This window comes from Leguminivora glycinivorella, chromosome 24, assembly GCF_023078275.1.
Source record: "Leguminivora glycinivorella isolate SPB_JAAS2020 chromosome 24, LegGlyc_1.1, whole genome shotgun sequence".
NCBI lineage: Eukaryota > Metazoa > Arthropoda > Insecta > Lepidoptera > Tortricidae > Leguminivora > Leguminivora glycinivorella.
Window position 1 is genome coordinate 11,852,969 of NC_062994.1, and position 22,780 is coordinate 11,875,748.

Consider the following 22,780-nt stretch of genomic DNA (forward strand, 5'->3'; position numbering starts at 1 on the left):
AAGTAGAATACTATTTTTTTTACATTTACTATGTATTTTTATATGTACAATTTTTTTTTACATTTCAACAGTGAGCGAAAACCGCTAACGGTTTATCTACCGCCGTATTCAATGCAGTTTTATTTAAATAGTTTGTATTATCAGACATGAGCACTACATCAACTACATGTGAGCTGTAGTAACATTATTAATCCATACTAATATTATAAATGGGAAAGTGTGTGTGTCTGTTTGTTTATCCGTGTTTCATGGCAAAACGAAGCGACGATTTGTCGTGTTTTTTTAAGTGGAGATAGTTGAAGGGATAGATAGTGACAGAGGCTACTTTTTGTCTCTTTCTCACACGAGCGAAGCCGCGGGCAAAAACTAGTATTAAACAAAGAAACCTTAATACATTTTATTCTCACCAAAGTCAAATCTAAATAAATAATATTAATATTATATTTACGTAATACAAGATAAGAAAAATTAATATTCATTAATACGCCTATCATTAGTGTCTACTTAAATAAATAAAAAATGAAAAATACGAAATAAAACTTTTACTTTTTAATATTAATGATAAAATTCACCGAATACTCAAGGACGTTTCACTTTCTACGACATTGGCGTTATAAATAAATTATAAAATGCAAAGTTGCGCCTAAAAGAAAAAAAACTCTCTAACATAACATGTTATTAAATTTTTCCTTAAAAACCAACTTACATTTGCAGTTCTCAAACAGCGTTGACAAGTAGCCTTCATATTAGTTTGCATGTAAACTGTCAACGCGCCGTTTTATCGGCCGCATTATTAAGTTGGTGGGATGGTGTATAATTTTGTCGGCCGCTAGTGTGTCGCCGGCCTTATGACTGGTTTAGAGAAACTGCAGTTGTGAGACAGGCTTTGGGCCGGATCCACGGCTTGCGCGGTTAAAAAAAAACTTTTATTTTATTTTATTTTAAAGTCTAACATTAAGTCAATATTAAAATTGTAGATAACATTTACAAAGCTTACTGTGGTAATATATTTTTTATTTTCTATTTTTTTTTATTTTTTTTTTTAATACTTGAAAAAAAAAGTGATAATAACTACGTTTTTATTTTCAAATAGTTATATACTGACTTTAATTTGTTTCCTTGCAGTGCACAAAAAAATTAAAAAAAATCGTAATCAATATATTTTTTTTTAATTGAATTGATAAGTGATAAATACAATAATAAAGTGTTAGTGGAGTGAAAGTGGTGGATAAAAGTGAAAGGTGAGCCGTACAGGAGAAATGTTTTGAAGATGCCTTTGTGTTTGACCTAGTTATTACTTTTATATTCTTAGAGCTTTTAAAGCTCAAAATGATAAAAGTCACCCTGAGACAAACCGTCACACAAATCATAAAAACAAATAAATTTAATATGAATCTTTCCACAAATTTTTAGCCCGATTCAAACGAATTTAATGTCAAATATTGACTAGATACGATATGGATAGGATATATTATCAGTGTCTAAAGCGACTTTTTTGTTCGAAGAAACGTCTTTCTTAAAGGTCGAACTGAGCCGTATAAACTGGATGTAGTTAACTGCATATAAGATATTTAATATAACATGCTGTTGGTGCCCCACATAAATAAAATAATAGTACATTGTGCAACAAGGGGAGGAAGTTGAATATTACTAACGAGAGTAAGTTAATTCGCGACGGCTTGCCGGAGCGATTTAAAGACTCGAGTTAGTAATATTCATACTCCCCGAGTTACACACAATGTTTTTCATCACACTCACAATGTAAAAAATATGTAAATAGATGTAAAAAAAGTTAAGTACGGTACAAGAAATTTCATTATTCCCTTGGGAGAACGATTTTTCTATAACTCACGCTCCGCCTGCGTGCAATAGCACATTTAAAGTGCGGGTGTGATGAAAAATTGTTTTTATAGGTTACTAGCTTTTACCCGCGGCTTCGCCCGCGTAATAAAAGTATTCTTATTGAAACGTTTACAAAAAATAAGATTTTCATTTAGATCCGTAGGTTTCTTTGTAGGTACATCTGTCCGCAATTATTTCGACTAAGGTAAAGCGGGGCAATTCTCGACTGGGGGGCCATTGTAACTGATCTATTTGCTGTACGGTCAGCCAAGAACCTTACACTGCTTTTTGGCTGACTGTACCTTACACATATTACTATTGTTTTAAAAGAAATTTTTGCAATGATTGTAGAATTGTTACACAGCGACCACAGCGTACAGACCACAGTTACAGAGATATAAGCCGCCGCGCCATATCAATTTTCGTTACACCTGGTTTTCGGTCCGGTCACTCTATACATATACACATAACATAGATTTATAAAAATTTACAATAAAATTCCTGAAAGAATAAAAGCTGAGACAAAAGTCCATCTATTCAAACGTAAATTTAAAAACCTGCTCACAGAAAAGGCCTATTACAAAATAAACGACTTTTTAAATGATAATAATTGACGCACAATTTACGCCACAATTTAAGTATATTTTGTATATTATGCATATACATATATCGTTGTCTGAGTACCCACAACACAAGCCTTCTTGAGCTTACCGTGGGCCTCAGTCAATCTGTGTAAGAATGTCCTATAATATATATAAAAAAAAAAACATCAGCCATATTTATCTATAGAATATCTATGACATGACGTCAGTATATTTAGAAAAAATATTTGAGATTGTCACAGTCGAACAACGACTATGGATTTGATTATAATAGAGGTTGCTTCTATGGAGATTAGATTGGTACCTGTAATATCCATAGTTGATTTGAATAATCTGACGTCACTCCATTGGCCAACACCATTTTCGGAGTCCATATTTAAAAAAAACATACACACATATTTAATTAAAAATACGCAGTCATCACGCACTTTTAATCCCCGCAAGTTATAAATATTGATTTTTTAGTCAAATACTACAGAAAACAATAACTTGATGTGCTAAATTCGATACGAGTCTAGTAGCCTATTAAATGCCCTTACCGGGATTCGAACCCAGGACCACGACTCAGCAGGCAGGGTCACTACCGAGTGAGCCAGACCGGTCATCAAATGAAATGAAATGAAATAAAATATTTTATTTATCCAAGTAGGCATATTACAATGCGCTTATGAGCGTCAAATAAAACTACGCCGGCTCTAACCCTACGCCTCAGCCTCGAGAAGATTTCAGTCCCCCCTCAGTTGGAGGGGGTATCATCAAATACATGTATGTACCTATATCAATCCCAAACTCTTAGTGAGGTACAGTCAACAATACAGCTGTGAATACAGACATAGTATCAAAATATAAGGTACATAAGGAAAGAAGAAACACAAGAGTGAAGGCGGGGTCGTTACTCTTTGAAAAAGATCCGCGGAAATGGATCGAAACATGTCGAGCGTTATTTCGACTTGATTGAAAGCGTGTGTAACCCGCTTAAATAAAATAAATAAAAGTAACCCCCCTAAAATATTTTAAATATGTTTAAGTCTCACGCGACTAATCTACAACGTGTTTCCGTTATCACTCAAAACCTCAGACACCCCAACTGATTTTTATTTTTTTAGACTCATCTAAAGTATTCATCTTTTAATCTGGTGGTTACTTTTTTTAAAATTGAATTTGTAATTTTCTGTACAGCTCTACTTGACTTTTAGCTCTATACTGAATAATAAAATAATTGCTAACTACCATTATAAACCATAAAACTATTTATTTGTGTACGTTACTGCAACGACATAAGGTTTACCAATAGACAGCTAAGATGTCACTGTAAAACACTTTAAAGCTTTGTCACAGTAAACTTCAAATTGGACAGGTAATCGCAGTAAGCAAATTTAAACCCAATATTCAAAATGACAAGGTTATTAGGAACGAGTTCAATTTGTTATGACTTATGATAAACATTAAGATTAAACTGACAAACCACGTCAAACTCGTAGCGGAAAAAAATCGTCCAAGTATCCAGCCAGTATTAATACCCCCAAATACTGAAAAAGGTATACAACCTCTAGCAATGCGATATACACAATGTTGTATTACGAATACAATAGAATAGGCACATACAAAATAACTAATAATACTAATTTAAATAAAAATATTACCCCCATCAAGATATAGCTCAATCGATTCTACTCTCGATTCTGAACAAACGGTTTTCAGGTTTTTAGTGTTAAGTGAAACACGGTGTATACACGCCTCAATGTACAGCCAATAAAGTTCGGTATATACATATTTTTGGCACTTTTTGTTCATATCTAAATACTTTACTTATGTAAATAATTTATGTGTTTACCATGAATAAACTATTGAATCTGAATCTGAATATCACAGCTGTGTTGTTGACTGTACTTAACTTATCTCAGTTATATACTTAACCGCAACGGTCAGCATCATTAAATAAACCTAGATTCCGTCTAAACTAAAGGTGCAGTTCATATGTCAACAACTACAGGTCAATTGACAGCTGGCACGAATGGAACGAATGAGTGAATGAAAATATCTACACGGTGGGAATGAGTATAGCGACACTAATAGTAAGACTAAAATTTCATATAATTTTTTATTGGATTTTGCCTTGTTTTTTATTTATTAGTTATAGTTTAGTGTGAGGAAATAATATTGTACGTCCGTGATGGATTAAACTGTTGGTTCTCAAATTGTAGTATTGTAAACATCTTGGTACACAGTTATATACAATAAATCCTATCTTTACAACTAGGGAACAAATCAAATTATTTTATTGAATATTTTTTTTTGATTTGTTGTTTTTCAAGGAGTCACACTACTATATATAAATTATAAATTTAAATAGATATCATACACGAAAGAAAAATCGGCAAGGCCCACTGGTGGCCGAGCCGGGAATCGAACCCGGGTCTTCAGCTAACGTCCTTACCACTAGACCACACGCCCGCCCGCCTACAGCGTAAGCTGAAGACCCGGGTTCGATTCTCGGCTCGGCCACCAGTGGGCCTTGCCATTTTTTCTTTCGAGTATGATATCTTTTCAATTTATAAATCCTATCTTGTTAAAAATATTTTCATATTGTTACTCAATACAAAAGGCCTTTTTACGGCGTTGATGCCATTAAGTATGGAGAATAGTCTCACTGTTCTCATTTAAGACGTCAAAAAGTGGCAAGTAAAACCTTTCAGTTGAATGAGTTTTTTAGAAAAAATATAACTGTGACTCATTTTAAGTGGCATTTTTATGAACAACTTTTACTTTTTATGTGAAAAGCATTCAAAACTACAAAAAAATCCAAAAATATTTTTTTTTTGCACCGCATTATAACATGTTTTCTTAATTTGATAATTGCCAGTCGCTTTTCGGTGAAGGAAAACATCGTGAGGAAACCGGACTAATTTCAATAAGGCCTAGTTACCCTTCGGGTTGGAAGGTCAGGTGGCAGTCGCTTTCGTAAAACTAGTGCCTACGCCAAATCTTGGGATTAGTTGTCAAAGCGGACCCCAGGCTCCCATGAGCCGTGGCAAATGCCGGGATAACGCAAGGAGGATGATGATGACGATTATAGCAATATAGGTGACACTTATACAATAGAAGTAGCGTTTTTTTTTTTTTGTTCAATGATGCTGGCTGTGTTTTACATTTTTCCTCTACGTGTATGACATTGTCATCTATTATGTAAGACACACAATAGTACATTACGATACAAGTGCGAAAAAAAGGAAGTCCAAAACGAGTGGCGATAAATTCGACACGAGTTACGAATTTCCTTTTCGCACGTGTGAAGGGAGTGTTTTAAATCGACACGAGTTACGACTTCCCTTTTCGCACCTGTATCGAACGACGTTTTTCAGTACAGATGGACCTCCGAAGTTTCGACCTGCCATATAATGAACCACTTCTCGCACTAGTGCGTAAAAAAAACACCATCTGTACTGAAAAAGTATATTAAACCTATTATGTAAGAAAATTCAAGTGTTTGGTGTTTAGTGTCAGTTTTTCAGTCTCCGTGAAAATTTACTGTCCAATTCGAACTATCATATTATCATAATTATATTTGAATATGATATGGGTCGGTTTGAGGAAACGTTACAACTTATGACACTGACAGATCGGTGACATCTTGTTAACATCTCAGAAACATTGTTCGAATACGGCAGAGAGGCGTTAATAAAGGAACCAATTCGACATTTTTCTTTAACACACATTATATGACAAATAAAAATAATAAGAGTATTATAGTATTATAGGCTACTTTTTGTCTCTTTCTAACGCGAGCGAAGCCGCGGGCAAAAGCTAGTTTCACATAAAAACGATATCACAAATTCTTAAAAATCAATTCAGAATAGCACCAAAGAGTCTCTAATTTGACAGCCTAGTTTGAAACGTTATACTTAAATTAGAGCCAATTTAATGCTATGTAGAGCAGAAAGTAAAAATATTTATTTTACAACAAACAAGGTCTCGTTCTGATTACTTAATTACCATAATCACTGAACTATAAAAATTTAAACTAACAAAATCTTCACACATATTATAAATTTAAACGGGACTTAATCGCGTAAAACTTACGTTTATACGAGTTTCTTGCCGGTCCCATAGTGGATACCCCCCTCCAACTGAGGGGGGACTGAAATCTTCTCGAGGCTGAGGCGTAGGGTTAGAGCCGGCGTAGCTTTATTAGACGTTCATATGCGCATTGTAATGTGCCTACTTGGAAAATAAATAAATATTTCATTTTTATTTTCATTATATTTAACCCGACGTTTCGGACATGACATCACGTCCGTGGTCACGGGTAGACTGGCTGGGAGTTGTATCAACATCCTCTAGCTGTACGAGTTTTTCGAACTACCCGCACTTGGACGTAGTTACACAATAACGTTCCAATCCACATGAAATTTAATGAAAAATGAAAATGAAAAAAGTATTTATTAACTCCACCACAAAGTATACATGTACAATAATTTTCTTATAAAATTGAATTGTCATTAAGTTTTAGACCTTGTATGAAAAACAAAAGTCTTTCATTTCAATGACAATTTCAGATGGATTGGAACGTTATTGTGTAACTACGTCCACTTGACTTGTAAGTTTTACGCGATTAAGTCCCGTTTGGGACTTCCGGTTCGAGCGCCATCTTAGCGGTTTCGTGTCGTGAATAATTTATTTTTTTTTTTTCTTAATATTGTTTAAAGTGTAATATCGATAGCTTATTATGCAGTAAACTAATGTTGTAGTGAGAAGCTGATGAAGAATTAATCTCGAAACGCGTTTAGCCTCTTTTTAGCTATCAATTTACAAGTGCTAACTCACCGTACACTGTCGTAATTACCGTACAAAAATTAAAATAAATAAATAAATAAATATTATAGGACATTCTTGACACAGATTGACTGAGTCCCACGGTAAGCTCAAGAAGGCTTGTGTTGTGGGTACTCAGACAACGATATATATAATATACAAATACTTATATACATAGAAAACATCCATGACTCAGGAACAAATATCTGTGCTCATCACACAAATAAATGCCCTTACCGGGATTGGAACCCGGGACCGCGGCGTAGCAGGCAGGGTCACTACGCGCTAGGCCAGACCGGTCGTCAAGCAATGAATAATTAGCTCATATCACCTTGACACTGACGAAATAGTCCCAATGGACTGAAGCCATTTAATTTAAAATAAACTGAACTGAACCGAAGTCCCGTTCGAATTTAATAATATCACTGAACTAAATTACTAAATTAATAAATGTGGCGATTTGATTAAAAGGTACACTTGACCGTAAGGATGACATTGGTTCCGGTCTTTATACGAATTAGGGGGCGTTCATTAATCACGTCATACGTTTTTGGCTTATTTCAGACCCCAATGGTGATTTTGGTGTTTTAGGAATTTTTGAAACTCAGCTCAGGTTTTGATAATCCGGTTATGTAAAAGTAATATTTAACGAAATAGCGCAGAGATATGATTATTTGTTTACTAACTATAATACAGTGTAGCACAGAGGAACAGAAAAATACACGTGGTATGTTCCTTAAACCCCCCATGGCGATTACTTTTTTTTACGTAGTTAAACATCTTTCTCGTGCACGTATGAGACATATAATGTATTTGACATCCTTAAGTCATACAAATATGGTACCAAACTTCCAATACTAGCAAAATGAATGCCTCTATTATAGATTGAGACCCTATTTTCCTCCAGAGCAGAAGCTACCAAAACCTCAAAAAACCTACATCAAAAATCACGGTGGCCCCACTTCTAAAATCCATCCTTGGGCCCTAAGGACCAATCCTACCAAAGGAAATCTTTGGTTCTGCAATAGCCGTATTCGCATTGTACAACTGCAGCTACCCATGCATAAAGTAACGGAATAAATCTTACTCTTATAGAATTTCAATATCAAACATTACATTCTTACACTGTACTATGTCAATGCCAATGTCAAGTAAAGTTTGCTTAGTCTAACTCGATCCTTACGATCGCCATGTCACGAGCTACCACAAAACATGTCAAATCGGCCCCAGTATTGTCGAAAGCAAAATTACCATCACAAAGGTTGTAAAGTGAAATTTAATGTTCAAACTCTTTAAAGAAGACAAAAAGAATGTTTTCTATACGAGTGATCTTTTATTGTTGGCAAGTTTCTCCGCCTGACTCACACGGGGATTTCATCATTATCGTCATCATTTCAGCCATTAATAGCCCACTGCTGAGCATTTCTTTTTTTTGCCACTTTTATGAAGTGTGATATTTTTGACAAAAAAATGCTATTTCTACTTAGAATTACTAGCTTTTTAAATCCTAGTAGTTAAAAAAATTGTCCCATACAGTTTTTTAGGGTTCCGTAGTCAACTAGGAACCCTTATAGTTTCGCCATGTCTGTCTGTCCGTCCGTCCGTCCGTCCGTCCGTCCGTCCGTCCGTCCGCGGATAATCTCAGTAACCGTAAGCACTAGAAAGCTGAAATTTGGTACCAATATGTATATCAATCACGCCAACAAAGTGCAAAAATAAAAAATGGAAAAAAATGTTTTATTAGGGTACCCCCCCTACATGTAAAGTGGGAGCTGATATTTTTTTTCATTCCAACCCCAACGTGTGATATATTGTTGGATAGGTATTTAAAAATGAATACGGGTTTACTAAGATCGTTTTTTGATAATATTAATATTTTCGGAAATAATCGCTCCTAAAGGAAAAAAAAGTGCGTCCCCCCCCTCTAACTTTTGAACCATATGTTTAAAAAATATGAAAAAAATCACAAAAGTAGAACTTTATAAAGACTTTCTAGGAAAATTGTTTTGAACTTGATAGGTTCAGTAGTTTTTGAGAAAAACACGAAAAACTACGGAACCACCCTACACTGAGCGTGGCCTGACACGCTCTTGGCCGGTTTTTTTTTTGTTACCATTTTCCGTACATGTTGTATGTGGTAACAAAAGAGGAAAGTAACAAAAATGTATGGAAATTCTGGGACACTTTTTGTCTCCCAGTGAGATTGAAAGTACTCGTGATTCTAAGTACAATTGACCTAAAATTCCCTAAAACAATCAATTTTTTTTATTGGCAAAAAAAAAGAAATGCTCTACTGAGCATAGGCCTCCCTTCGTGTACGCCACTTATCCCGGTCCTGGGCTAATCTCATCCAGAAGTGCCCCGCAGTTTTTCGAATGTCGTCCACCCAACGAGCCAACGGATGCCAGGCGCTTCTTACATCCGATAGCGGCCACCATTCGGTCAACATTTTGGTCCACCTGCCATCACTCTGCCTTGCAACATACCCCACCCAATTCCATTTGAGTTTGGAAATGACACACGAGGATTTCAGATGTTTTTTATACTCCCGTACCACAGTATTATTAAGAGTACTATCGTACAGTATGACTACGCTCCCCGCTGAAAGCGCCGCCCACCCGCTTTAAGTTACCTCACAGTTATCGCCTGTCAAAAACGCGAACAGTCGACCTGTCATATCTCATCAAAATATTGTTTTTGTGTTAAATTCATAAACTTTAATCGATAAAGCAATAATCTACATTCAGAATGTGAAAAAAGTACATTTTTAGACAGATTTTATGCTTAATTATCGTCACAAAACTGACAGCGAGTTAATTTTTGTTAACAGCATGCTAATTGGGGAGGGGGCTCAAATTCTGAAAATGCCTTATTAAAAGGAAAAGTCATGCATTTATTTAACGGTTAAAGGATCTAGAACCGTCGGGTTTCCCAGCCCCAGTGCTTATCAGTAACCTATAGTCAGGAGAAACTTAACCCGGCATTAAGCGCGAAAGCTGCGCGCTCCGCTGCGCAGCTGGGACAACCTCTAATCTACTCCAATCAACCTACGCCGGTCAATTAGTCCTCGGGACGACACTTTTTTACACATTCGGGCATTTTCGCGAGATTCAAAAACTTTTTTTTCTATAACCTAATCACAAAATTTAAATTTTGAAAAAAAAACCCCGACATAGTGGACTGATTTTCATGAAACATGGCTAAGAACACTCCCGACTAACTCAGCTTTCAAACAAAAAATTAAATAAAATAACTAAATGTCAAAATACCCTACGCTATTAAGTCCACTACAGTGACTTGTTTGCCACCGTTTAAAACAATAATCCATTGATTCGTCATAATCTGTCTAAGAATGGCCTATAGATGACATTTATTTATCATTTTCATTAACAGTCAAGAAATATACTGCTATGTCATTGGTAAGCACAGACCAACCCCTATAGACATCTATTACAAGACGACTCGCGGTGGCCAGCCTTCCTAGTATTTGCACTGATATAAGCGCGGGCGCTCGCCGTGCCCGATCAGTATCGACCAAGTAACAGACCCGAAAGCAGCGCGTGTTTTTCGCACAAAAAAATTGGAAAAGGGTATTTTGATGCCTTAAAGATGTCCACCTGTAGTGTGAAATGGTGTGGAAAGGTAACAAGAAGCTCAAATTTAAAAACAGACGGCATTACATTCCACAAATAAGTCATATTTATAATTTATTCAGAGCCGGCATAGGTCAACTTACATTGGCCACTTACGCGTCAGTAGAGGGACAGTCATACTTCTGTCCCTTTTCATCTGGCGCGACTGCCCGCCGTCCTTGAAACGGCCAATCACAGCGCGCTTAACACATTCCCCGCCCGCTCCTCGCACCCCAAACACTGGTGACTCGTATCGCGAACCAAATATACAAGACTGCCACTCTATAGGAGGTTCTCTGTGTTGGTAAGAAATGATCTTCAAAGTTGTATTTAAATAAACTCCTGCGCAGCAGCGACGCGTTGATGTCTTTAATACAGTTGTATGGATCTTCATACAAATGAGTTCAACGAATGTCAGCTAACAAAAAAAAGCAACACATCTTATAGATATCTTCAATTTTGCCCAATTCGAGTCAAACCTTAGCCCTAATTACGATATGGATTGGATATGTCAGTATCAAAAGAAATGTTTTTATTCGAAAAATAGGTTTGACTAAGTTTAACGGCTGACACTGACATATTATAATATGTACATATATTAGTACTGACATATCATGTCGTATATAATATAGAATTTGGTACCTATCTTGTAATTTGAATAAGTTTGTCATTAGGAAAAATACGCGAAATTCAAATTATCTATAAGGGTTGTCTATTGTTTGGCCGACAGTAATTTAACATAATATCCATATGCCCGAATCTAACTTCCCTGAATTTCATTTGCCCGAATGCTTTGTTTACCATAATTATTATATGGCATACTGGTTGTTTATCCGAACATTACCTTCCATAATCATACAGTGCCATACTATTTGTTAGCCATATTATTAAGTGCAATAATATGGTTTAATAGAATAATGGTTTGGTTTATGTTATAAGCCTTATTGTAACTTTAGCTGTAAGTTTTCCTAACAAATAAAATAAAATAAAATAAAATATTCAAACGCAATAAGCAATTATTGCCATATTAATTGTTGTCCATATTATTAAGTGTAATAATATTTTTAATAGGATATTCAAACGCCATTAGAAATTATCAGTTGTTTCGGTTTCAGGGGGTCACGGTTCTAACCTAACCTAACTTACTTTCCAGTAGCAGTTTCATTTCGTGGGGGATCACAGTTCTAACCTAACCTACTTTCCGATAGCAGTTTCATTTTTTGAGGGTCACCGTTCTAACCTAACCTAACCTACTTTCTGATGGCAGTGTTATTTTCCAGGGGGTCACAGTTCTAACCTAACCTAACCTACTTTCTGATAGCAGTTTCATTTTCCAGGGGGTCACAGTTCTAACCTAACCTAACCTAATTTCTCTTAGCAGTTTCATTTTCCAATGGGTCACAGTTCTAACCTAACCTAACCTACTTTCTGAAAGCGGTTTCATTTTCCAGGGGGTCACAGTTCTAACCTAACCTAACCTACTTTCTGATAGCGGTTTCATTTTCCAGGGGGTCACATTTCTAACCTAACCTAACCTACTTTCTGATAGCGGTTTCATTTTCCAGGGGGTCACAGTTCTAACCTAACCTACTTTTTGATAGCAGTTTCATTTTCCAGGGGGTTACAGTTCTAACCTAACCTACTTTCTGATAGCAGTCTCTGTGATAATTACGTATTTCGATGATTCTGACAAACCACATTATGGAAATTGACTTTCTGGTAGCTAATTTGAATGTCGAATGATGTTATGGAATGTAGTAATTACAGATTTCGATGATTCTGACAAATGACATTATGGAAACTGACTTTATGGGAAACAAAGTTTCTGGCACGTGATTAATATAGTAAACAATGATTATGGCATAAGATGTTACGAGAAACAGTATTATGGTTGTTGAATAGGATGGCAAATAAAATTATGGCAAATTAAATTCTGGCAAATGGGGGTATCCCATCTATAAGTATAACGATAATTATACGCGCCTACATTTTTTTAATTGACGGCTTTTTACGGTTCCGGTTTTTTTAAATTCCCATTTATCTTAATTTCAGAACACACCACAACGACGATATGTCATCAACCACCCACACATCGACACCATGCCAGCGGTGAACACAACATGGCGTCCTACACAAACACATTCCAAACTCCAAAAATATGATAAAATATACGAAAACTCCAATAACTATGGATCTAGCAAAAAAACTATAAAGAATCCACACAAAATTAGTCACGAAAATGGATGCAATAGACGATGTTTTCAAAAAGAGAATAGAGGGAAGAAACTGAACGTTTTGCGGTTCACAAGATGGCGGACGAAAACAAAATGGCGGCTGAGTTCGAGGGTGCTTATACCGCTGATGATTTTGAATGTTACGGGACGCGCGGGAGCTGTGGAATGTAAGTTTTTATAGTTATTTGTTATACATGTAAGGGGGCAAAGTTATATTTTAACGTCGAGTGTGGAATTGAAAAACGAGCAAGTGAAAGGATTCTATGGTTCGAGAATAGAATCCTGAACTTGCGAGTTTTTTAATACACGAGAAGGAAAATACATTTGCACCCGAGTGTAACACAAAACTTTTCCCCTCACTATAGCGAGGAAACTACAACGCAAAAAATGCGTTTATCACTGCTTCCAGTAGTTCCACAGGTGATAAATCATCTTTATTACTAGATTCACCTACTTTAATCAATTTTAAAGCAGTTAATTTGACTTTATTCAAGGTCAAATTACTTTACCCACTAGTGGATAAAATGCGTTTTTACCCGCTGGTATTAAAGGGCAAAACACGTCTTTCCGAGCTAGTGAGGGGAAAAAATATTATATCCCTACTATATATTTTGCAATATTATTTCAATATTTTTACTGATATCTGACTTTTCACTCGGATTGTGTACAACACACGAGAGTTTAAAATTTCTTTTTATTTGTCTATTTGTAAACCCTTAAGATGTTGTTACATGGGCAACACAATTGCCAGAAATTCACATACCGTTGCCGCGTTTGCTCTATAGGTAGTTAACTAGTTAAGTAGTTGGTGCGTATTGAACTGTTGCACCGTTTTTTTGCGAAACCAACATTCATAAGGTGAGCAGTTCCCGGCAACTTTGTACATAGCCACGTCAGCAAATTTTAATTGATCCTATTTTGTTACCAACATTTAGTAATATAAGTCGACTTTTGTAAGATATATAGAGGTTAATTGTTATAATTAAGAAAATATAGATACTAGAGAACCTTAATGATGAAATAAAACTTACTAAAATCTCAATTCATCAAAAAAATCTTGGTAACAAAATAGGAATAATAAAAACAAATTTAACTTTTTCCTTAATTTTTGTACTAACTTTTCGAGAACTAAGAGTTTTGAATGATTCACGGTTATTTTCATTAGACTTATATTGACCGAACTTCTTCGAGAACTTCTTCTTATATTGATCTTTTTCGAGAACTGCTTATGTAATTAATAAATTAAAATGTTTTCTAAAACTTAAATGCAAAACTCTCTGAAAATATGCGTTGAAACAATTACTTAACAAGGTACTGCATTTTTTTACCTCTCATATTTAGAATTTTAAACCAGAAATAAAACTATGGGTGACTCACCCGTTGACCACGAACTCTGTAAAAAGTTCGAAACGTCGGGATGAATTTTTTAAATTCATTATACGCGATTTAATCCGTTTCCATAGTTTTATTTCATGAGTAATTATCGCGGTAACCGAAGACAATTTTAAACCAGAACTTAAAACCAGACTTTTTCGTCTTCCAGCCCTCACCAGTCGAATGATGTCTCTCCTCGGCTACCCAGCGTCCTGCAGCGTGGGCGGCGAAGCCAGACCGTGTACGCTAGCCTTGACGTGTTGGCTGCGAGGCGGGGCGCGGAGTCGCGGCTGCGGGGGCGGATGGCTGCTGACCTGCTGTGTTAGAGAGAAAGAGAGGTAGGTAGGAGAAGGACAGAAGGATTAAGATACTCGTAGCACTCGGATAGTCAATTTTTAATAGATTGGTAGGAGTAACTCGAAATTAGTACGAACGGAGGAAGGATTTTTTTTAAATACCACGTCGCTGGCCGTCGGAGGTCCGCCTGATGGAAAGCTGTCACCATAACCTATGCATGACTGTTACTCAAGGGATGTCACATGCACGTTGCTGACCCATTAGAAACTTGTACACTCCTTTTTTGAAGAACCCCATACTGTAGTTCATCGGGAATACCTCGGCAGGGAGCTCATTCTACAGTCGAAGCGTCCGCGGGAGGAAATTCCTCTGAAACCGCACGGTGTGCGACCATTTAGGTTGCAAGGTGTGTGGATGAGCGCCCTGTCGATGGCGAGCGGTGCGATGATGAAAAGTGGACGTTGGCATCATGTCAAACAGTTCCTCAGAGTACAACCCATTGTACAGGCGTTCCCAGTAAAGTAAAAATAAGAAACAAGTAGTAAGGAAACAATATTATAACGTGTAACAATAAACAGTGCAGCTTGAAGGATAGTCAAATCAAAACCAAAAGTGTCCTACTAACATCAATTTTAAATCGGGAATACCCCAATAATATGACAGTATTTCCGCAGTACTCAATTGATGTTTCAATCAAAATTATATTTATTTGGATTATGTATATACACCGTGTTTTTATTGTTTTCCGTTAAATTCGACACGCAGTTAGGTTCATCATTAGGAATCACCTGTATATCGCTTTTGTTAAATTCGAATAACATTTTGTTTTCTTTTCCATACTAAATGAATTAATTATTGTGAGAGTACCTTAATCTTACATTAAAGTCAGTGTCAAGTTTCTAACTGCAAATGTCAAAACAAATAACATTAGGAATTGGTAAAGGCTGTCACACACGTGTTCAGTAATTATCTTTATTTTTTTAATAACTCGATAACCGTAAGAGTTAAGACGCTAGTTTCTTAGAGAAATTAATTGTATTTGGACGTAGTTACGCAGAAACGTTCCAATCCATCTGAAATTGTCATTGAAATGAAAGACTTTTGTTTTTCATACAAGGTCTAAAACTTAATGACAATTTCATGTGGAATGGAACGTTCCTGCGTAACTACGTCCATTTGACCTAAAGAAGGCCCTTAAAGTTAACGGAATTCAATAAAGACAGGGTGTATAATAATATTATTTATTACCTCAGTTCCAGTATGACGTCATCAGAGTGGCGCTACAAGGCTCCTCCGCGCTTGCGCGTGCCACAAAGGAGTGTTGTCCCCAACAACGTGTTCCGACGGAGAGTAGATGATGACAGTACACAGGTTTGTCTAACTTTATACATACATACATACATACATACAATCACGCCTGTATCCCATGAAGAGGTAGGCAGAGCACATGAAACTATTCAAGTTTCAGTGCCACTCTTGGCAAATAAGGGGCTGAAAGAAAACGAAACAGTGACATTGCAGTAACAGGTTGCCAGCCTCTCGCCTACGCCACAATTTAACCCATATCCCACAGTCGCCTTCTACGACACCCACGGGAAAAAGGGGGTGGTGAAATTCTTAACCCGTCACCACACATGCAAGTTACTGACGGATCTAACTTTATTATTTTTATTTTTTTACTTTTATGTGTAGTTATGATAGTATTTAATAGGTGGCGTTAAAAAATCGAGGTATGTTCTTAGATCACGCTCACGGGACATGGGAGCCTGGGTCCGCTTTGACAACCGATCCCAAGATTCTACATAGGCACTAGTTTTACATACACATGTATTAAAAACATATATTTTATTATATATTTCATTTAGAGTAAGCCTAAAAATATGATTGTTTAAATACGAGTAGTATAAGAAAAATTGCCATACCCTACCAGGGTGCCATGTGATCCCGTGTACCTATACCTATGTAAACAACTTTGTATACCATGGTTTGCAATAAATGATTATCTTATCTTATCTTACGAAAGGGATCATCCACATATTACGTCACACCAAATTTCAGGTTTTTGGACCCCTCCTCCTGGACATAGGGGGGATGTCACGCTTTTTTGTATCCCTTTAACAGGGATTGTCACATTTAGTATGACCCCTCCCCCCCCCCTTACACTGTGACGTAATATATGGATGACGCCAAAGCGACTGCCATCTGACCTTCTAACCCGGAGTCCCACGTTTCCTCACGATGTTTTCCGTCACCGAAAAGCAACTGACAAATATCAAATCACATTTCACACATACATAGGTTCCGAAAAACTGACAGACACAGATAGTTAAAAGTTGACATAAAGTCCCAGTCATTAGGTCGAAGATACCTTTCTCTTATTGTATGTACTAAGTGATTGTCTTTTCCAAATTCCAGTTGGACTGCGGTCTTCCATCCACCCGCATCTTGCAGAAAAGAATCATCGGCGGGCGAGAGGCGAGGTTTGCCGAGTTTCCTTGGCAGGCGCATGTCAGGATCTCGGAATTCCAGTGCGGTGGCGTTTTAGGTCAGTTTCGCTTTTAAATTAATATTGATAAGCCTGTGGAAGCTACCTGTGAAGACTGGCGATATCGAGGACCCCTATGGACCTAGGACCAAGATCGGGCAGTCAAAAGAGCCTACTAGGGAAGACCGATTGGACGCCGTCCTGCTGGACACCCAAAATATCGTTGGGCGGATAGAGTGGAGGTAGACCTCCGTGAGCTCGGCGTCGGCGAAAGCTGGCGCGATACCGCTCAAGACCGAGTCAAATGGCGTGCTCTTGTGTTGGAGGCCAAAACTCATTTTGGGTTATCGCGCCAGCCAAGTAAGTAAGTAAGTAAGTATACCAAGCCCAGATCTACCTTTGAGTGGCCAGCCAGAAGCGCAATGTGGTTAAAAATAGTGTCTAACCGACAGTCTCAGACCGTCAGTCAACAGGTAGGTAGTCTCCATATGACATTCAAAAACGTATGTGTGTTTCTGCAAGTATATGAGGGTTCCTGAAAAACTTTTCCTTTTCTACAGAAGAGGTTATTTACTTACATAAACCTTTGTCGTTTCAGTGTCCCACTGGTTCGTAGCGACGGCAGCGCACTGTGTGTCGCGTGCGCATCCTCGAGACATTGTAGTGTGGCTTGGAGCCTTGGACACCACTGCTGGATCCAACACTGCCAGGAAAGTCGGGTAATATTACTTTTACGTAAATTTTATCATTATCTGAACCCGGAAAGACATACCTAGATCAGTTAAAAGTGAAGACGGAGGCAATATTATAACGCCTATCATCGAACTAGGGAACAAATCAAATTATTTCATTAACCTCGGAGTTTTTCAAAATTTTAATTTTGTGGTCAGCGGGCCGATTTTTGAGTCTCACGCGTTCGAATTCAGAAAATTGTCACTGAAAATAATAGGCAATTCACCGTTTTCAACCGGTATTTTAGTGACAGTGAGACTCAAAAATCGGCCCCCAGGTTATGAAATATTTTTGATTTGTTTAATTGGTTCGATAGCTGAGTAGAGACCCGGGTTCGATTCCCGGCTTCGCCACCAGTGGGCTCGATCGCTTTTTCTTTAGTGTATGGTACCTAGGTATTTCAGTTTATAACGCCATCTCGGTAAGTTTATTTCTTCTTTTGGCGCTTATCGACGCACCATAGTCATCTGGTCTAGACAACCTGAGACTGATTAGTCTGCCACAATAGTCATTAACTCAGTAAAATCAAGACATATCATTGGTATATTTCGTATGAAATAAATCTCAATCTCAATGAATTATGTATTTTACTCAACACTTGCGTAAGTGACTACCAATATCGTTGTCAAATTAGTTAAGTCTGAATTTATTATTAGCATTTGTACAATAATTGTGTTAGGTACCAGACACAAGGATTCCTATCCTTAAACATAGTAACTAGTCATTTACGACCAATTTCTCTTCCAGAGTCATCCAGAAGATTCTCCACCCCCTCTTCCAATTCCGCATGACGCAGCCAGATCGCTATGACATCGCTTTACTCAAACTCTCTCGACCTATCGCCTACGCCAGTCACATACTACCCATATGTCTACCTGAAGCTACCTTGGAGCTGAGGGGGAAAAGTGGGGTTATAGCTGGTTGGGGCAAAACGGATACAAGCAATGGACATACTGGGACAAACCTGCTTAGATCGGCGACAGTGCCTATACTGAGTAAGTGAATTTAATTTCTAGATTTCAGGGTACGTAGCCAAATGGCTAAAACGCTCACGGAACGCTCGTAGATATCTATCTCTATTGCTCTTGCGTATTGGCGCGACAGAGCCAGACTACCTTTCGCGGCGTTTCGTTTTCGTTTCGCGTCGCAGAAATGCCATTCGGCTACGGCACCTGGATAGTACCTGCCTGAAACTACCTTAGAGTTGAGGGGCAAAAAGATACAAAACACACACAAAAGAAACCTAGAAATCCAGAATTTTTTGTGTCTTCCTGCCAGCGTATCATGCTTCCAATTTTATCACTTATCCACGTGGATAAGACATCTGTCACTCTCACACTGGCGTACTTGCCAAAGTGTGACGGATGCTTTATCCACGTGGATAAGTGATAAAATTAGAAGCATAATACACCCGCTGTGCCGTGAACACATAATTATCATATCAGCCCTTTATCGCCCATTGCTGAGCATAGGCCTCTCTTCTAGTACGCCACTTCTCCCAGTCCTGGGCTAGTTGAGTAGTTGCATCCAGTTCTGACCCGCAATTTTCCGGATGTCATTGACCTAACGAGCCAACGGATGCCAGGCACTTCTTACATTTGTAAGCGACCACCATTCCGTTAACATTTTAGCCCACCTGCCATCAATCTGCCTAGCAAAATATCCCGCCCAACTCCATTTTAGTTTGGTCATCTTTGGTCTTGCACCTTGGTGCGACGACGGATCTCGGTATTCCTCACTCGATCTTGCATCTTGATACCGAGCATGGCGCTCTCCATGATTCAGCATAGATCGGCTACTAAATATTCCTATGATTTAACATGGAAAGCTGACTAATACAGAAATGATTTAACATTACAGGCACAGAGCAGTGCATCAACTGGCATCAAAGAAAGCAGATCACAGTTGAGATACATTCGGAGATGATCTGCGCGGGACATTCTGATGGACATCAAGATGCTTGCTTAGGTAACACAACTGATTATCTTCTCTATATTGTCAATATCAAGTGTTTTCTTGGTTGCCTTATAAAGGCGCTAATTGCCTGCAGTGCCTTCTTGAATAATGTAATGTCTCTAACAACACAATGTAAAGTTACTTTTATCTGACAATTCAAAAAGGGAAATAAGGCTGAGGAGGTTTATTTATGTCCTCATGTCTAGCCTCATTAGAATAGAATAGAATTTATTCGTGAGCACAGTCAGGACTAATCACACAAACAGAAAGGAATGAAGTACTACGAAATGGCCTCATCTCAGCGTGTTGCTGGTGACTTCCAGCGCTGATCTTCCACCACCTTGATTTATTATGGTTATGCTACGTAACTACGTTACTTCGAGTCAATATGGCTAGCTTAATTATTTAAACCTCCAAACCAATATTCTAAGCCACAATAAGCTTTAGAAATCATGAAACCCGTTCTTTTTTTAAATATATCTCTTACTCTTTCAGGAGACTCCGGAGGACCTCTAATAGTCCTGGACAGTGGGAGGTACTACCTGGCCGGCATCACGTCAGCAGGCTTCGGCTGCGGAGTAGACCACCAGCCTGGCATCTACCACAATGTCCAGTTCACAGCCAACTGGCTCAGGAGCGTCATCAGCCCTAACACTAACCCTAACTATATTGACTTCTAGTTCTGACTCTAAAGAGACACCTTGACACATGTTCCCAAAATCTTGGAGAAATTCTCTGGAATGTGGATATAAGATGCCAATTGGCACAAAAGCATCTTTAACAACGACTTTACACAAAAGTTCTCAAAAACTGGAGAAAGTAATTTTAATCGTAAACTAGAACTTTCCTTTGCTAATTGGAGAAAGTAATTTTCTTAAAAATGGACTTAAATGCCATTTGGCTTAGGAGCAGCACCAACTATATTGTCTTCTGAACACATTAGAGGGATAGAGTGGGAGAGGAATAAAGAAAGATCGAGAAGGCATCACATCAGCTGGCTTCGGCTGCGGAGTAGACCATCAGCCTAGCATCTACTACAATGTCCAGTTCACAGCCAACTGGCTCAGGAGCGTCATCAGCCCTAACACTATGCTTTAACTATGCTTTATAGGACATTCTTACACAGATTGACTGAGGCCCACGGTAAGCTCAAGAAGGCTTGTGTTGTGGGTACTCAGACAACGATATATATAATATATAAATACTTATATACATAGAAAACATCCATGACTCAGGAACAAATATCTGTGCTCGTCACACAAATAAATGCCCTTACCGGGATTCGAACCCGGGACCGCGGAGTAGCAGGCAGGGTCACTACCGACTGCGCCAGACTGGTCGTCGCCAGAACACTAACCCTAACTATATTGACTTCTAGTTCTGACTCTAAAGAGACACCTTGACAAATGTTCCCAAAATCTAAGAGGAATTCTCTGGAAGCATCTTTAACAACAACTTTACACAAAATTCTCAAAAACTTGGGAAATAAATTTTCTTAAAGATGGATTTAAGATAATGCTATTTGGCTTAGGAGCAGCACCAACTATATTGACTTCTGAACACATTAAAAGGATAGAGTGAGAGAGGAAAATAAAAAAACAGGGAAGGAAATACATCAACAACACCAACTACTTATTGTATTGAATTTTGGATAACTCATTTCTCAAACCTGAAAGTTACAAGTTACAAGCGGAAGTCTCTTTTCAACTTGTCATATTAGACATTGATAAGCACTTGTAAATTGTAACTTGTACGTTCGAGATTGGGCCCCTGGGACACAAAATGTATCTACTTACTGTAAACTTTCAAAAACTTAGTCTTAAAAATATTTGTAGAGGCTTTTAGCAGATTTTAGATAACCTAATGATTAGGATCGCCTAAAGCAAAGACTTAATAAAATGAGGTTAACACAGAATGACAGACAGAGGTCTAGCGGGTAAAAAAGGCCCTTTTTGAAGTAATGATGGTGACAGGAGGCAAACCAGCAGACTGGTCGCCTGATGGTAAGCAATCACAGCCGCCCATGGACACCCTAAACATCAGAAGCGTTGGAGGTGCAGGTGGAGGGTGTACGCTCCTTTATTGAAGGTTTGAAGGTATACAAACATAGTCCCCATTTTTTCTCTCCGAAAATTAACCTTATAGAAAATATTTTGACAAAATTTAATTTCAAACCTACCTTGAGACATTTTTTTTTTCATTAATATTAATACTAGCTTTTGCCCGCGGCTGCGCTCGCGTTAGAAAGAGACAAAAAGTAGCCTATGTCATTCTCCATCCCTTACAGTATCTCCACTTAAAAAATTACGTAAATTCTTCGCTCCGTTTTGCCATGAAAGACGGACAAACAAACAGACACACACACTTTCCCATTTTAGAGGTATAATATTACTAGTACTCATCTCCTACCCTCTAATTTCTGTGACTATATCTCGCCATTTTCTTGCATTTAATATATTATTAATTAAACTAATATTAACTGCTCACTTGATCTCCCGTTTTGTATTTATAATATTGTTTTCCCCTCACTAGCTCGGAAACACGTGTTTTGTCCTTTAATACCAGCGGGTAAAAACGCATTTTATCCACTAGTGGGTAAAGTAATTTGACCTTGAATAAAGTCTAATTAACTGCTTTAAAATTGATAAAAGTAGGTGAATCTAGTAATAAAGATGATTTACCACCTGTGGAACTACTGAAAGCAATGATAAACGCATTTTTTGCGTTGTAGTTTCCTCGCTATAGTGAGGGGAAAAGTTTTGTGTTACACTCGGGTGCAAATGTATTTTACTTCTCGTGTTTTAAAAAACTCGC

At 37.7% G+C, this 22,780-nt stretch overlaps 1 protein-coding gene across 1 annotated transcript; it reads left to right on the forward strand.

Moving 5' to 3' along the window:
• Positions 1–1,048: 1,048 nt before the first annotated feature.
• LOC125238892 (serine protease 42) lies at positions 1,049–22,494 on the forward strand. The gene is made up of 9 exons (XM_048146380.1): positions 1,049–1,241; positions 12,941–13,289; positions 14,666–14,834; positions 16,047–16,164; positions 17,209–17,338; positions 17,877–17,997; positions 18,758–19,005; positions 19,871–19,978; positions 20,462–22,494. Exons 2-9 carry the CDS (start codon positions 12,989–12,991, stop codon positions 20,644–20,646), a joined length of 1,380 nt encoding a protein of 459 aa, XP_048002337.1. The 5' UTR covers positions 1,049–1,241; positions 12,941–12,988; the 3' UTR covers positions 20,647–22,494.
• The last annotated feature ends 286 nt before the right edge of the window (positions 22,495–22,780 follow it).